Raw genomic sequence first — 18,836 nt, 5'->3', positions numbered from 1 at the left:
TAACCTTTGTAATAAGTGAAAAGCTCTATAATGATAGTATTTATATAATAATTACTGTAGGTATAATATAATAATTATTATTAATATTTGCCTTGTTAATAAGTTAAAACATAAATTGTTTAAAAGGCAAGCTTGTTGAAATAACATATATTAGTGAATAAAGTGTGTTTGGAGAAATAAGCATTGTGTGTTAATCTTTTACCTTTATGGAAGTCTACAAAGAATTTAACATTAATTAAAATATATTCTTGTTAAAAAAATAAAAAAAATATTGAAGTATTGAATAATTAATAAGTATTGAAGAAAACACTCCCTGCACTACAAAACCCCTCCTTTTTTTCTCTTTTCCCCTTTTTTTCCCCCTTTTTCCTTCTTTACTTTCCCCCCTCCAGGCAGTCCCTTTTGCCCTGGCTCATCCTCAGAAAACTCCCCAGAAGACTCTAAACTCCAGAAGACTCTTCTGACGGCTCTTCGCACGAAGCCCACCTTTTCATCTGGGCTTCGAGAACGTTTCAGGACATCCTGGTGAATAAAATTCAGTTTAAAGGATAGAAACTGTAGAGAATCATCTTCTCATTGTAAGACCTGACATATTTAGAGTTTTAACGAGTCAGAGCATCAGATGTAATACTGAGTGTTCAGATAAATATTACAAACACTTAATAATCTGATGTGTAAACAGTTAGCTGTTCTCTCTCAGTGATCATGTGAGATTACTGAATAGAATTTGTAATTATTCTGACAGTAAAAGTGTCATTTATCAGTCATCATATTTGTTCTGTGGAAGTGTCCATGTAGTAACTGGGTGATGTCTAATCAGGGTGATGTGGAGTTTATTACAGCACACAGTCATGTGATCTCTGATGTCACAGTGCTGCATGTCTCTGTTACTTACATGATAGAATCGTCTGTTGTTATATTTAATCAGGTACAGGATTGACACAATCAGTGCAGCAACCAGAAACACCACCACCACCACTATCAGGACGATCGCCCACACTGGTAGAGGAGGTTCTATACCAAATACACACACACACACACACACACACACACACACACACACACACACACACACACACACACACACACACACACACACACACACACACACAGTGTTTATTAGTAACTTAACACACACCATGTGCCAGTGAGTGTGATTAACTGAACACCAATAACACACCCACTGGGCCTCATTTACAGTGTTAGTTTTAAACATTTATTTATTTGTAAATCATCTGCAGGAGAATTTATTTACTAGTAAACAAACCTGTGTGTAGAAAATGTAGAATTTAATGACAGGTTCTCATACGGTCGAGTTTCAGAGCAACTTTAAGTTTTATTTTATTATATTAACTGAATGTTCACGATGATTTCTGACCAATATCAGACTGTTGAATTTTACACACTGACACAAATCACACTGAATACGTACCTCTTACTGTTACTGAGTAAATATGAAGGTTCTCGTTATACTCCGTGTCTCTGACGATGTAATCTCCATCATCAGTCCTCTTTACTCCTCTCAGTGTAAGAAGTGTGTTAGTGAGTGATGTTCTCTGTGTGTATTCAGCTGTACAGTCTAGTGAGCTTTTATACACACTGCAGATCTGTACACCACGTGGATCTGTTGAATTTCTGTGTTTAAAGATCACCTCCACTTGGTCTGATATGTGCAAATTCAGCTGTAGATCTTCACCAGGATTCACCTGAACTGGTGATATGACGGCTGAGGAGAAAAAACACCAGAATGAATTTTAACTGGATGTAAATGTAACCCATTAAACCTAAATCAGTGAGAGTTTATAAACTATAGAGCAGTAAAGACACTTACACCTGATGCCGAGACGCACATCAGTAATGTCTGTTCCATCACACTGACACGTGTATATGTTCCTCTTACTGTCATCAGCTACAGGGATGGTGAGGGTCAGATCTCCCTTCAGATACTGATCATGGGAGATGCTAAATCCTTCTGCTGAACTGCAGGATGTCTGATCACACTGAGCCACTATATAACCTGGGTTATTGAACCATGTGGCATGATCAGAACATCTCCGTTCACAGGGCAGAGCAGCAGCCTGATTAATCTCCACCTTTACAATAATGACAGCTGATAAAGGAACTGAAAGAGAAAAGCAGATTAACAGAATAAAATATAAATATACTCTTGTACATATAATTAACATCATGTGTGTTCAACACATTTCTGTATAAATCCTTTCTGTAGAACTCTTTCCTGTCAGAGAGACAAACTGAGTCCAGTGTGAGCAGTGAGACTGATATCACACTCACCTGTGATGAACATGAGGATGAGTAAAAGCAGGAGGTGGAGAGGAACCCTGCAGAACATCATATCTGAGACACAACCTGCAGCACTGCACAGGTGAAAACAGGTGAGGAATTAACCAGGAACCTAAACATAATAACTTCAGTGAGAGACCAAAAGTACGAAAACACACACACACACACACACACACACACACACACACACACACACACACACACACACACACACACACACACACACACATACACACACACACACACACACACACACACACACACACACACACCTAAAGTTGTTGTGAGGCTTTTTTCTTCAACCCTAAAAGCTTTAATTCATATTCGGTTGATTGAATTTCTCCTAAAGTGTTATTGTGTGAACCATTTTGTTGTACAGGTTGCCTTTTACTAGAAAACCCATTTTCCATTGTAAGTTAACTCTTTTGTACATACTTTTGTTTTTTCTTGACCTATTAAGTTTGTTAATTCTTTGGGAAGGGATTTGTAGAGAGGTGGGTGCCATTTTCTTTCACACCTTGTTTTCACTTGTTTAAGCTAGTTAGGGATTTAGTTTAGTATTGTAAATTAGGGCCCGAGCACCGAATGGTTTTTATTTATTTATTTATTTATTTATTTTTATTTTTTGCACACATTGGCCACTTGGGGTCCCTTAACATGCTCAAAAACTCTTGAAATTTGGCACACATGTCAGAGTCGTGCGACACTAGGCTCGGGCAAAGGCTGGAATACGGGCATGGCAGGGGGGCTCTGTAGCGCCCCCTGTAATGCAAAAACAAACATTTGTGCACAGATCGGGCAATTATGTATGCACATGTTCGAGAGTTGGTACACATATAGATCTCATCGACCCGAACAACTTTCACGGTCTAAATTATGAGCTCCACCCAACAGGAAGTCAGCCATTTTGGATTGTTTTATAAGTGCATGCGGTGACTACTTTTACTTTTAAATAGTCCTCCTAGGGAATTCATGCGATTGACATCAAGCGTGCTGAACATGATGCTGCGACGTTGCACTTGCTAAATTTCGAAGGGATTTTTGATATCTCGAACGGTGCTGCCATGGCGAGGCGATTAGGTTATGGTGAATTCAGAGAAACAGGAAGTGTCTAATATCTAAAGCAAAAAAAAAAAAAATTCTAAACAATACAATAAATATATCTATTAAAGCAGGGGTGTCAAACTCAAATTCACAGTGGGCCAAAATATAAAACTGAGATAAGGTCATGGGCCAATCTGAATATTTATTGAAAAATGAACTGCAACTGATATGTAATGTTCAACCTTTTTCATATGGAAACAAACTTTAGTTTTGCTGAAACACAGGATTTGGAACAACCAGAGCTTGATATTACAAACACATAAGAAATTAAATTTGAAATAAAAGACACATCAGTGGTGTTCATTTCTTATTTAAATAAATAAAATAAATTATGACTCCGTGTAATAAGTCTGTCTGTGTTTTTGTCCTGTTTCTGTCTGCTGCCTTGCCCTGTTGTTAATTGTTTGCTCCGCCCACCATGGACACTAATTGTACTCAATCTTTTCTCCAGGTGTGTTGTATTTGTCTCTGATTGTCTCTGCTTTGTCATTGGTTCCTGTCACCTATATATTCTCTGTTTGTTCACTTCCCTGGTGCTAGTCGATTCAATGTTCCTGTTTCCTGTCAGCTCTGTGTTCGGTCTTGTTTTGCCTGCCTGTCTGTGTACCTGTCTTCTTGTTTTTGGTCATTAAATCTCTTTACTGCATTTGGATCCTCATTCGCCTTTGCCTCGCCGTGACATTCCGTATCATTTTAAGTTCCTTTTTGAAGTGGATCTTTTTCAAAAGAAACACCAAAACAACCAAAAATAATTTCATTCAATGAAAATCCAACTTTTTGACTAACAGTTTGTGCCTTGGAGTAGAAAAAGTGCATAAAGAAAACATATATTCAAACTCAGTTTATACTTACACTTCTCATAATGTTTCGTGTCATAGTGTCTTCTTATATTCTTTCGTTACAGACACGTTAGCTCTGTTAGCACACGAGACAAACAGGTCTGTCCTTTATATTTGTGAACAGATAATCTGCCTCCCTCCTGTCCTGTAAGCTCCTATTGTCCATCTTTCGTTTGGCCATTTTTGTAGAGGGTGGAATTAACTTGAACGATGTGACTGTAACAGGGTTGTTAAAGACTGTCAACAGAGAATGAGGGGTGCTTGGTGTTCGTGACTACGCGTCAATACAGTGGCAAGGCATTCTGGAATTTGAAGTATTAGTATTATTACATGCGGCTAGCCAGCTGTAATGCACATTTGATATGATCTCGCGGGCCAAATATAATTATACCGGGGGCCACATTTGGCCCGCGTTCCTGAGTTTGACATATGTGTATTAAATTAATCATTTAGCAGACTTCCTTATCCAGAGCAACATACATTTTATCTTATTTTTACACAACTAAGGAACTGAGGGTTAAGGACCTTGATCTGGAGCCCAGCACCAGCAGCTTGTTAAACCTGGGGTTCAAACTCACAACCTTCCAAACTGCAGTCCAACAACTTAACCACTAAGCTACAACATCCCCCTTGACCCAGGGCTGCAGGGCTTCAGAGAAAATAACTATCACAAATCACAAAAGAGATTCAAATGTTATACTCTGAAGGTGTATCAGGTTCACCGACATCCACTTAGGGCTTCTATGGGCGGCCACAGAAAACCTTAAAAAACAACAATACTATCAATATGGCTTAAAAACAAAAAGGCTTTTATAGTGATGATGCACTTGGTGGGTAGCCAATATTCCCCTAGTAATAAATGATATCATATTTGGCCTCCAATCAAGCATTGCTGACATATGGTAATTTCTTTTTTTGGTGTCTTCACCACTGAGTTTCATTAGTGACAGCGGCCACATTGATTGTCCCAGAAAAATGATTTGAATAACCTTTGTTCAGACCCCTCTATAGATACTAAAATTTGTGCTGATAAGATCAATGGTCTAGGATTATTACTCAAAGGGTTTTTCCCAAAAAAAACCCTACATGATGAGTCTGTTCAAATCTCCAATGAGAAAAGAATTCAGCAGAAAAAAGATCAACTATAAAATGTAAAAAATGTACCTTTAGATTTGGCCTGTAGGTGGTGCTACAGAGATGGGTGATCGCTGAGATTTAATACCCCAAAAATATCCCAAACATTTGATATCTGGATACTTTGAACTGTCCTCTATAAATGTGCCAGATAAAACTCCACCAAAGTGTGTAATGTGTGTCACAGACTCCCATAAGGAGTTAACAGTTGAACATTCTAACAGTTACAATAGGAGCCTTGTACCAGCAGCACTTGGTCTGTAATAACAATAGAGCTAGTGATAAAAGTCATAAACACTTATGTGGTTTAACTGAGACAAGATCACTACATAAACTATATTTTCTTTAATTAATACATCACACTTTCACATTTATTCACAAAAACATTTAAAATATTACTAAAAATAATGTTTAGTGCTTTTCCTCATTATACATAAACTCTTCATAATGAGTTTAATCTGTAATACTGTAAAAATATTGTAATATGTTTAATATGTAATAGTAAAATATATCTTTATAATAATGTTTATAATGAACTTACCGTCAGAAGTTTAAAAGTTGTAGTGATGGGAGTGTAAAAGCTTCTCCTTAAAGGAAAGAGGAGCTGGACAGTGACACTGCGTATAAACACTTCATTTACAGCCCAAAGAGAAAGTGTAAACTGTGAGAAGGAGTCAGGATCAGGAAGAGATAAAAGTGCAGGAAGCTACAGATGAAGTGGAGATGCTGGATGTTTTAGGTAGGAGAAGGACAGAGATCGTGACTGAGGAGTGTGTCCACTTCGTTCAGGAATTCCTAGGGGAAAGGAAAGTTAAACTGCATGGAATTTAAGAGAGATTAAAGTTTAATGAGACAAAGTAAGACAGTACACCTGTCCCACCACCACCCCTGTATGTTTCTAGTGGTGACTGAGAGAGAGTATAGACAGAGGATAGAGCAGCTGGTGTAACAGTGTTCTGTGTGGATATCAGAGTAGTGGGAGGTTAAAGAACAGATAAAACCAGCTTTCCTTATAGCTGACTGACAATCCCATTCTGTCAGAGAATAAAATATGATTTAGGAAAACAACAAGACAGGAAAAGTACTAAAGGAAAAGACAGTAATAAAAGAGCTTTATTTATATGTACATATATATATATATATGATAAATTCTTTCTAAAATGTCAAAAAAAGAGACTCCCCTTAATTAAAAAAAAATTATATATATATATATATATACGTATATATATACGTATATATATATATATATATATATATATATATATATATATATATATATATATATATATATATAATTTTTTTTAATTAAGGGGAGACTCTTTTTTTGACATTTTAGAAAGAATTTTATTTAATTATATTCAAAATCTTTATTACAGTAAAATCACACATTATGTATGATTTAGCTCATGTGGCAGCAATGAGTCCTTTAGCTTAGAGAGACTGTTATATGTGTAGTCATCATGTGGGAAAGTCAGGATGGAAACATACATACATCTTATACAGAATTACTAAAAGATGTGGTGTCATAACCAGTGTCAGGTGTTTTAAAATCTTCTTCAGACTAAAACACACAAACAAGGAATCAAGGTGACAATCAAGGTGAACAAAGAACAGGTGAAATGGCAGAAACATGAGTCAAGTAAGAATGTAGCACCACCCACATTACGGTTTAAACTATATTTGTTTATAACTTGTAGACAAACCAAATCATACTGGAAACCAATCACTGTATGTAAGAGTGTGTGAGAGGGGTGTGTGGAGTGAAGAGCGTTTATGAGGGGTGTGTGGGGTGAAGAGTGTGTATGAGGGGTGTGTGGGGTGAAGATTGTGATCATTCAAAATGTATACATCTTCCTTAACCAGCAAGGGTGCATGAACACACACACACACACACACACACACACACACACACACACACACACACACACGGAGTACAAATGGTAGAGCTAAAACACTAGAATTTGCCTTTTCACTGTGTAGATATTGCACTGTATGGAAGAAGCCTTTGCTGCTGCAAGATAATATTCTTTCTTTACTTCTTTGCTATTATCACCATCTCTGAGTCTGAGTGTAAAAATGAACTATTGAGAGCATCCTGACAGGAAGCATCACAGCCTGGTTTGGGAAAAAGCACAAGACAAGACAGACGAGCTCTTCAAAAAGTGAAGCGATCAGCTGAGACCAAAGCCAGGAAGATTCTATTCTCTCTGTTGCCATAAAGAAAGTACTTCTGCTCATTAAAGGCAAACGCAGAGAGAATGAGGAGGAGCTTTTTCCTGCAAGGACTATTCCAAATCACCCACTACCTCAGCCGGACTCTTTTGCACACTTGCATTTTTTGATATTTTATCTATTTTCCTATTGCAACCTTCTGTATATACAAATATATTATATTTTATTCCATCTTATTCTTTTACATTAATGTAAATGTGAACTATTTTTATATAGATAACAAACATTTTACTGACATGTGTATGATTGTGTTTGTGCAAATATAAAATTAAAATTTGGAAACTTTAATATTCATTTTGATAAGTTAGAAGATCCTCTGAGAACAGCATTTGTTTCCATCTTAGATAAATTAGGGGAGAACCAGAATGTAATAGGACCCACTCATAATGGAGGTCAAACTCTTGATCTCATTCTAACCCTCAGATTAAATATATAATATATATATATATATATATATATATATATATATAGATATATATATATATATATATATATATATATATATACACACTATATATATATATATATATATATATATATATATATATATATATACACACTATATATATATATATATATATATATATATATATATATATATATATATATATATATATATATATATATATATACACAGTATATATATATGTACAGACCAAAAGTTTGGACACACCACCTTTTCAAACGGACAACGACCCCAAACACACCTCCAGGCTGTGTAAGGGCTATATGACCATGAAGGAGAGTGATGGGGTGCTGCACCAGATGACCTGGCCTCCACAGTCACCGGACCTGAACCCCATCGAGACGGTTTGGGGTGAGCTGGACCTCAGAGTGAAGGCAAAAGGGCCAACACGTGCTAAGCATCTCTGGGAACTCCTTCAAGACTGTTGGAAGACCATTTCAGGTGACTACTTCTTGAAGCTCATCAAGAGAATGCCAAGAGTGTGCAAAGCAGTAATCAAAGCAAAAGGTGGCGACTTTGAAGAACCTAGAATATGACATATTTTCAGTTGTTTCACACTTTTTTGTTATGTATGTATATAATTCCACACGTGTTCATTCATTGTTTTGATGCCTTCAGCGTGAATCTACAATTTTCATAGTCATGAAAATAAAGTAAACTCTTTGAATGAGAAGGTGTGTCCAAACTTTTGGTCTGTACTGTATATATATATCATTTAAATTGCACTTCGGACACAATATTTATAATTTGCCACATTGCCGTGTTAAACTTAATTTACATCCACTACTACAGAGAGATTTACCAACAGTCTTCCAGAATTATCATCCATGATTGGATCACGATCTGACCCACAGAACTTTATCAGGTGACTGACTATTTAGAGCCAATGTTTCTCTACACCCTAGAAATTGTAGCTCCACTTAAAAGGAAAGTAATTAGAGAGCAAAAAGTGTGCGCTTTGGTACGACAACACACAAATTTAAAAACAATCAGCTAGGAAATCAATAGTATTTCAAGTCTCATGGAAGGAATGCATCCTCAGCTACAGAAATCTCTCAACCCCAGAAATAATCCTATTTTTTTATTTAATACTGTACCAACATTAAATAGTAGTAAAATAAATGTAGAAAAGTGAGCTCTGTTAATATGCAGCAGCAAATGAGTTCATGAATTATTTTAATGGGAAAATTGAGATTATAAGGCAGAAATTCAGATCATTAATTTAAAACCAAACAACTTCATAGATAAAACAGTGGAAGCCAATACCATGTTTATGAATAATTGCACCAAGGGGTAGCATATATAGGGAGAAAATCAATGGGCCTAAAAAAGGAACCTTGTGGAACACTGAACATTACCTTTGTTAGAGTGGTCACCATTTAGATCTACAAACTGATAGCGATCATTTAAATAATAGTGATGGACCTCTCTCTCCATCTACACTGTTTTTATGCACTGACACTTTAACTCTGGACTGTTACTGACACTTTAACTCTGGACTGTTACTGACACTTTAACTCTATACTGACACTGACACTTTAACTCTGGACTGACACTGACACTTTAACTCTGGACTGTTACTGACACTTTAACTCTATACTGACACTGACACTTTAACTCTGGACTGACACGGTCACTTTAACTCTGGACTGACATTTTGACTCCGGACTGACACTGACACTTTAACTCTATACTGACACTGACACTTTAACTCTGGACTGACTGTCACTTTAACTCTGGACTGACACAGACACTTTATACTGACACTGTCACTTTAACTCTGGACTGACACTGACACTTTAACTATATACTGACACTGACACTTTAACTCTGGACTGACACTGACACTTTAACTCTGGACTGACACTGACACTTTATACTGACACTGACACTTTAACTCTGGACTGACACTGACACTTTAACTCTGGACTGACACTGACACTTTATACTGACACTGTCACTTTAACTCTGGACTGACACTGACACTTTATACTGACACTGACACTTTAACTCTGGACTGACACTGTCACTTTAACTCTGGACTGACACTGACACTGACACTTTATACTGACACTGACACTTTAACTCTGGACTGACACTGACACTTTAACTCTGGACTGACACTGACACTTTATACTGACACTGACACTTTAACTCTGGACTGACACTGACACTTTATACTGACACTGACACTTTAACTCTGGACTGACAATTTAACTCTGGACTGACACTGACACTTTAACTATATACTGACACTGACACTTTAACTCTGGACTGACTGTCACTTTAACTCTGGACTGACACCGACACTTTAACTCTATACTGACACTGACACTTTAACTCTGGACTGACACTGACACTTTAACTCTGGACTGACACTGACACTTTAACTCTGGACTGACTGTCACTTTAACTCTGGACTGACACCGACACTTTAACTCTATACTGACACTGACACTTTATACTGACACTGACACTTTAACTCTGGACTGACAATTTAACTCTGGACTGACACTGACACTTTAACTCTATACTGACACTGACACTTTAACTCTGGACTGACACTGACACTTTAACTCTGGACTGACTGTCACTTTAACTCTGGACTGACACTGACACTTTAACTATATACTGACACTTTAACTATATACTGACACTGACACTTTAACTCTGGACTGACACTGACACTTTAACTATATACTGACACTGACACTTTAACTCTATACTGACACCGACACTTTAACTCTGGACTGACACCGTCACTTTAACTCTATACCGACACCGACACTTTAACTCTGGACTGACTGTCACTTTAACTCTGGACTTGCACAGCACAGTGCCACTTTATACACTATTTACACACCATACTGCACCTGGACACTTTAAGGACAATCTTTAAAAACCATACACATTTATATCATATGTATATTTATGCATATACATTATTTCTCTACTTATATTTTGATATTTTATATAGTTTTTATTAATATAGTTTATACTTTTTTATTTATCTATCTCCTTTTATTTTTGGTTTATTTTTTAATCCTGAATTGCATTCATTTTTATGCTTATATACCGGACAGTTGCAGAAAGCATGTCACTGCATGTCGTACCCTTATGTATATGTGTGTGACCAATAACATTTAATTTGATTTTGATTTGAATAAGACCTGATCCAGGATCTAGCCCATAAAGTAGGATAACATGGTCAATGGCAACAAAAGCTGCACTAAGATCAAACAACCTCAGCAAAGAGACACGACCCTGATCAGAGACCAGTAACAGCTCATTTACCACTTTAACCTGCGCTGTCTCTGTGCTATGATGAGGCCTAAATCCTGACTGATACATTTCATAATTATTAATAAAAGTATTTAAAAGAAATTCAAACAATTTGGTACATAACTAAAACTAAGAGTACAGTGCTAAGAGAAGAGCTGATTATTATTATTGACCCATTTAAATAAAAACGTGTAACAGATTTAGTACACAAGAAGAAATTAAATGTAACACTAACCCAGTACAATACTTTAAGAAATTTGTTTTTCACTGTGGTAAATTATCTGTATGTACAAAACACACACACTTACATATTTAGCAGACGCCCTTATCCAGAGCGACTTACTTTTTTTTTTTTTTTTTATTCAATTGAGCAATTGAGGGTTAAGGGTCTTTCTCAGGGGCCCAGCAGTGGCAGCTTGGTGGACGTAGGAATCAAACTCACAACCTTCCGATTGGTAACCCAACACCTTAACCCCTAGGCTACACACCTGATGTTACCTGTGTGCACTGATGGGATTGTCATGTTTTCAGACAGGAGATTCTTCAGCATTCCTAACAGTGTCCAGTTTCTCCTCCTCCTCACATTCAGCGCTGGTGAGTGATTTCACTTACCGTTCACACTGGTCTCTAAACCATATGCACATTTTCACATAACCACTGCTTTTAAGGAGCTGGAATTAAGAAAGTATGGAGCTCTGCTGATGACATCACTACTAAATTAAAATTATAATACATGTTCATGACCTAGTAACATGTTCATTAAGTACAACCACATCTTAATAAGGTATTATTTTTGCTTCCAAGCTGGAGTATTTTACAGTAAACACCACAACCTCAACACCTCTGCTCTCTTTTCGTTAGGTTTACATGCACAATTTATTATTAATTATTATAATTTTCTATATTTCTCTCTAAATGGAAGTCAGTAAATACTGGAACATTCAAACCATCTGTACAACTGTCAATCATTCCAGATTCGCATCTTCATTCGGTTCATTTATTTTTACTGCTTAAATCGTGAAGACAAAATGTAGGACTGTTAACAGAATAAATACTTTAGCAATTTGATTTTCAGGCCCTTTCTTTTCCAGGTGTTTTTACTGTATGCTTCGGAATAGAACCAATTAGAAAATAAACAAACCAATTTCTTTTTAAGATTTTGACTCGGCTATTAGAAAATAAACAATATTAGACACTGAAGATCTACAACAATAAAAACCTAAACTGGAGAAATTATATTTTTGTCAAAAATCTAATGTCTTCCATCAGATGTGTTGGGAAACATGGACACTACCGAGTGTGAGCTTTTTAAAGTGGTATGAACAGTAAGATCAATAAAAATGTATTAAAAAAATTAAACACGACAGGTCTGAGTCAGGAGACTGAGATTAATTTCATTTTCATCATGAGGTTGTTTTGTGCAGCTCAAAAATCACAAACTGAAGTTTTATCTTTAAAGGAAGTGAAAGGACAGAAACAGGAACATGTACAGAGTGATTATCAAAAAGTGTGATTTCTGTACAAATCTGTACAAACCAAACAGAGCGAAGCCATGACAAGGGACACCTGTCTCACTCTCACTCTCGTCTCTTCCACTGTCCAGTCGCTCACCTGCAGAGTGTTTCACTTAGAAAATATAAATATATCTCAGCGGTAAAAAAATAATCAGGCAAATTCCAGTACAAATAGAATTGACATGTTCTGTGTAAAACCCAACTACGCTAACAAGCATCTCGTCCACGGCGACTTTGGATTGTGACAAAATCCTAGAATCAGGATCTGTAAAATAAACCCCATCCCAGTCTTATCTGGATTTGGTATGGCCTTTGGTTTCTGCTCCATCTGCAGTTCTGTTATGGTAACACCCCAGGAAAGCACAGAGAGTTTATATCTGTCCTGCATCACAAGTCTTCTATTATCTCAGAAGAGTCCATTATGGCATAGATGGGGGAATCCGAGTCTGTCCTGCTTCAGCAAATCGACTTTGTAAAGTGGATTTCAGCACGATCAAACATCTTGTCTCTGTCCTGCTTCAGCAGTTCAGTTGTCTAACCTCGGTAAAGTCCATTTCAGTTTGGACAGCGGTCCTGGATGTGTCCTGCTTCGGCAGTTCAGTCCTCTTTAACCTCTGAAGAGTCCATTTCAGCATGAACGGGTGGCTCTGATTCTGTCCTGCATTTTTAGCTGGCCGTTCTGCACTTTGGATGTCTTGTTGACGCTTTAGTGATCCGTTGCGTTCACAGCCAATAGAGTCGCGGGTCGAGTCGTTTCCGTCTATTTGCAGGTTGTCATGTTTCACATCAGTGTTGGTGGTGTCTGCATTTGGGACACAGCCATGCACACTTAGACCTGCAGCAGGGAGTAATTTTGGTATTAATTTGCTGTAACATTCTTATGTTAATATGAACATAAATATGTGTTCATGCTCACCATTGTGGGTAGAGACCTCCTCCCTCTCTGATTGGCCGATGGTAGTAGGGGGCGTGGCTGCTCGACTTGATGCTGCGCTCTCGGTCTCATCTAATAGTCGATCCATATAATCCCTACAAAAGGTACATCGGTGCCTGAGTTTAATCATTTGATGACATCATATACTGCTTTAGAGCATGACTATAGAATACTGACTTCTGATTGGTAGGCAGCTGTGGGCCAAATCAACTAGAACTATTAACATTGGATAACGACTGAATAACTAATTACTTAGTAGTAGTGGGAATGTGAACATGAGTTTCAGAATTTTATCACACTACTGCATTCAGAGACAGCTGTGATTGGTCAATGAGATTAGTTTAATAAACTCCATAAAATAAATAAGTCTTGGCAGTCATCGGAGGACTATAAGTCTGTAGGAAACACCTACGTCACTCCCGGATGAAGGTTGTACTTCCTCTTGCCGAGTCGCGTCTGCTGAGCGAAGAAGTCGTATCGCTCAGATTTCTTCCACATGTAATAAAAGGCGACACACTCTCCCACCGACCGCGTCCTCACCTGTAACACGTTACCGCGTCGTCATCAGCGTCACATCACGCTGCATCGATAAAACTTCATAACACACCTGCTTACCTTGTTAGCTTGGATGAGGTGAAAATCTTTCCCGTAAGCCTTTAGACCCTGTTCAAAATGTCTACATTCCTCCTCCGTCCACACTGACAACTCTTCTGCAGAGGAGAATCTATCATAAGTACAGCTTTAATAGTGCTAACACAGATGGTGGCTAGCTAGTGTTAGCTAAACATTCATTGTAGACAAGTGCTAGCATCATGAAGTCCTCACCTCGGGCTGCTTTCACATTAAACCTCAGTCTTCTCAGAGCTTCTTCTGTGTCAAAGTCACACTTTACAAGTTCATACAGTGCCTGCTCACACACACACACACACACACACACGCACACATTTCAATGTGTTAATGACACCTATCAAATTGTAGATTAGCTGTTCATTACTTGTATTCTGTGATTACCTGTTCATTATCTTTGATGTGTGAGCCCTCAGGTATGGCTTCGACTCCGGTCTCCTCCCCGGTGCGTTTACACGCCTCGGTCAGAAACTCCACCACTGTGTGCTCAGGGAGGAACTCTGGGTTCCAAAGCAGCTGATCGTCATTCTCATACACTGAACACCATCAGGAGAAAGTTATTAAACACGAACTTAACCCTGCTTGAGTGTGACAAGGTGATGTGTGTATGTGAAGTGTACCTCGCTCGTTCTCTTTATATTTACAGAGTCCAGCTGGAGTTTCAGCCTGATACATAGACCCTACCATGATCTCCTGTTAGACACACACACACACACACACACACACACACACACACACACACACACACACACACACACACACACACACAGTATAATCAGCCATCACTCACACATCACTACAGAGTGAGAGAAAGGAACATAACATAGAGGGGGAGCATTTACCTTCTTCCAGTCCTCTGAGGGAATATAGTCTTCATCCTCCTCAGACTCTTCATCCACTTCGTTATCTGAGAAAAGCAGGATTTATATTAACACAATAAAGTGAGATGAAGTGTATGAGCAGTAATGTAGCATACAGGTGTGTACGAGTGTAGAGTACAGGTGTGTACAAGTGTAGAGTACAGGTGTGTACGAGTGTAGAGTACAGGTGTGTACGAGTGTAGAGTACAGGTGTGTAATTAGTGTAGAGTACAGGTGTGTATGAGTGTAGAGTACAGGTGTGTATGAGTGTAGAGTACAGGTGTGTATGAGTGTAGAGTACAGGTGTGTATGAGTGTAGAGTACAGGTGTGTATGAGTGTAGAGTACAGGTGTGTATGAGTGTAGAGTACAGGTGTGTATGAGTGTAGAGTACAGGTGTGTATGAGTGTAGAGTACAGGTGTGTATTAGTGTAGAGTACAGGTGTGTATGAGTGTAGAGTACAGGTGTGTATGAGTGTAGAGTACAGGTGTGTATGAGTGTAGAGTACAGGTGTGTATTAGTGTAGAGTACAGGTGTGTACGAGTGTAGAGTACAGGTGTGTACGAGTGTAGAGTACAGGTGTGTACGAGTGTAGAGTACAGGTGTGTATGAGTGTAGAGTACAGGTGTGTATTAGTGTAGAGTACAGGTGTGTATTAGTGTATTGTGTATGAGTGTAGAGTACAGGTGTGTATTAGTGTAGAGTACAGGTGTGTATTAGTGTAGAGTACAGGTGTGTATGAGTGTAGAGTACAGGTGTGTATGAGTGTAGAGTACAGGTGTGTATGAGTGTAGAGTACAGGTGTGTATTAGTGTAGAGTACAGGTGTGTATGAGTGTAGAGTACAGGTGTGTATTAGTGTAGAGTACAGGTGTGTATGAGTGTAGAGTACAGGTGTGTATTAGTGTAGAGTACAGGTGTGTATTAGTGTAGAGTACAGGTGTGTATTAGTGTAGAGTACAGGTGTGTATGAGTGTAGAGTACAGGTGTGTATGAGTATAGAGTACAGGTGTGTATGAGTATAGAGTACAGGTGTGTATGAGTATAGAGTACAGGTGTGTATGAGTGTAGAGTACAGGTGTGTATTAGTGTATTGTGTATGAGTGTAGAGTACAGGTGTGTATTAGTGTAGAGTACAGGTGTGTATGAGTGTAGAGTACAGGTGTGTATGAGTGTAGAGTACAGGTGTGTATGAGTGTAGAGTACAGGTGTGTATGAGTGTAGAGTACAGGTGTGTATGAGTGTAGAGTACAGGTGTGTATTAGTGTAGAGTACAGGTGTGTATTAGTGTAGAGTACAGGTGTGTATTAGTGTATTGACAGTTGTACTAACTGTTGAAGTATCTGCAGTTCTGAGGACGGATGAGTTCTTTAGCAGAAAGAGAACGACCTTCACCACCACTCTGACTGTCCACACCCTGAGACACACTCTTCACGCATTCGTCCTGGAAATGCCCGGACACACACACACACACCATACAAAATAAATAACTAAATAAAGAATTTTATTAATGAGAAAATTAATCTGAACAATAGTATTATGAGGCTACAACATAACATGAGGTTATAACATAGTGTAACTATGATATAAAAATAAAATCATTACAGAAGGTTCTGGAAGAAAATTCGAATACAGTGAAGAACAAACGAAACTTTACTGTAAAACACTGAGGAGAAAAACTAGTAAAATACGGAGAAGATCACCTTGTTCCGTTTGAGCTCCCCAGTACTCCTACTGCTCTCATCATTATCCACCTCCTCAACTTCATCATCTTCATCCTCCTCCTCCACGTCCTCTTCCTCCTCCTCATCGTCCTCGTCCTCTTCCTCTGGAGAGCCGGAGACCTCATATCCGTACAGACTGCGGAGCTCCTGGATCGGCATCTCGCTCTCCTGCTCACAGGGAAAAAATACACTGTTCAGTGTAAATTTCTTGTGTGTGTGTGCGCGCGCGTGCGTGTGAGTGTGTGTGTACTGCGTTTACTGTGTGTGTTACCCGTGTGAGATCCTCTATCTCCGTAGTGAAGGTAGTGTCTCTGGTCAGCTCCTCGTCCTCTCCTGTACGCTCGTCCTCAAAATCATTCACCCTCTCTACTGATGGGTCCAAATCTACACTGTCTGATCCCACGGACACCCCTGTACACACACACACACACACACACACACACACACACACACACACACACACAGGATATGTAACTATCTGATTATTAGTTACTATAAAATGACAACAGAAACTTATCTCGTGACATTAAATGTGACGAACAGATGAACTGTATAAATGTCATTCTGTGACAGAGGTCTTTAGAGAAATATGAATTCCTAGTAAATTACTGTAGTATCAGAGGAATAAAACACTTAGTGTGACACTTACTGTGACACTGTGACACTTACTGTGACACACAGTGTTTATTACTTTACTATGATCTCCAATTATAATGTGTAACACAGATGTGACACATACCTGGGCTTGAATTCCCCAAGGAGGACTGGAACAGAACAGAAACACAGTGAACATCAGAACCACAGCTTAATGACAGAATAAAGAGAGTAACGATGTAATATTCCACTGATATCAACATTATATTCTGTCTGAAATTTGCCAAGGCGGGTGTACGTGACTACTAAACCTTCTCACTCTCACACACCCTCACACGCACTCTTACACGCACACGCACTCTCACACGCACACACTCTCACGCACACACTCTCACGCACACACTCTCACGCACACACTCTCACGCACACACTCTCACGCACTCTCACACGCACTCTCACACGCACTCTCACACGCACTCTCACACGCACTCTCACACGCTCTCTCACACGCACACGCTCCCTCACACGCACACGCTCCCTCACACGCACACGATCTCGCTCGCACACCCTCTCGCACGCACACGATCTCGCTCGCACACCCTCACGCACTCTCACACGCACTCTCACACTCTCTCTCACACTCTCTCTCACACTCTCTCTCACACTCTCTCTCACACTCTCTCTCACACTCTCTCTCACACTCTCTCTCACACTCTCACACTCACTCTCTCACACTCACACGCACTCTCTCACACTCACACGCACTCTCTCTCACACTCACACTCACTCTCTCTCACACTCTCACACGCACTCTCTTTCACACTCTCACACTCTCTCACACGCACTCTCTCTCACACGCACGCACTCTCTCACACGCACTCTCTCTCACACGCACGCACACTCTCACACGCACTCACACTCTCACACGCACTCTCACACTCTCACACGCACGCACACTCTCACACGCACTCACACTCTCACACGCACTCTCACACTCTCACACGCACACTCTCACATGCACACCCTCTCACACGCACACCCTCACACGCACACCCTCACTCACACGCACTCTCTCACACTCTCACACTCTCTCACACTCTCACACGCACTCTCTCACACTCTCTCACACTCTCACACGCACCCTCGCTCACACACGCACCCTCGCTCACACACGCACCCTCGCTCACACACGCACCCTCGCTCACACACGCACCCTCGCTCACACA

General features: G+C 39.2%; 3 protein-coding genes across 12 annotated transcripts in view; 1 reads left to right on the top strand and 2 right to left on the bottom strand.

Annotated features, from left to right (window-relative positions):
* Positions 1-18,836, top strand: part of LOC113636588 — a 204,478-nt gene that overhangs the window by 127,076 nt on the left and 58,566 nt on the right. The window lies entirely within an intron of this gene.
* LOC125141293 lies at positions 190-6,304 on the bottom strand. 2 transcript variants are annotated; one of them, XM_047814300.1, is made up of 6 exons: positions 5,920-6,304; positions 2,293-2,413; positions 1,832-2,122; positions 1,433-1,726; positions 896-1,014; positions 190-522 (listed from the first exon to the last, which is right to left on the bottom strand). In XM_047814300.1, the coding sequence occupies exons 2-6, from the start codon at positions 2,351-2,353 to the stop codon at positions 319-321; spliced, it is 969 nt and encodes a 322-aa protein (XP_047670256.1). In that variant the 5' UTR covers positions 2,354-2,413; positions 5,920-6,304; the 3' UTR covers positions 190-318. The 2 variants fall into 2 exon arrangements, with proteins under 2 accessions (XP_047670256.1, XP_047670260.1); XM_047814304.1 differs by having other exon boundaries at positions 2,293-2,375.
* LOC125141264 (mesoderm induction early response protein 1-like) overlaps positions 12,733-18,836 on the bottom strand; it is an 11,822-nt gene continuing 5,718 nt past the window's right edge. The window contains 13 exon segments of the mRNA XM_047814146.1: positions 12,733-13,540; positions 13,543-13,707; positions 13,789-13,901; positions 14,219-14,346; positions 14,422-14,516; positions 14,632-14,713; positions 14,818-14,969; positions 15,054-15,126; positions 15,276-15,340; positions 16,625-16,736; positions 16,996-17,184; positions 17,288-17,427; positions 17,756-17,780. Coding sequence (XP_047670102.1) covers positions 13,470-13,540; positions 13,543-13,707; positions 13,789-13,901; positions 14,219-14,346; positions 14,422-14,516; positions 14,632-14,713; positions 14,818-14,969; positions 15,054-15,126; positions 15,276-15,340; positions 16,625-16,736; positions 16,996-17,184; positions 17,288-17,427; positions 17,756-17,780 — 1,410 coding nt within the window. The 3' untranslated portion in view covers positions 12,733-13,469.

This window comes from Tachysurus fulvidraco, chromosome 1 (genome assembly GCF_022655615.1).
Source record: "Tachysurus fulvidraco isolate hzauxx_2018 chromosome 1, HZAU_PFXX_2.0, whole genome shotgun sequence".
NCBI lineage: Eukaryota > Metazoa > Chordata > Actinopteri > Siluriformes > Bagridae > Tachysurus > Tachysurus fulvidraco.
The sequence above is the reverse complement of the archived record's forward strand: the minus strand, read 5'-3'. Positions and strand labels throughout refer to the sequence as shown.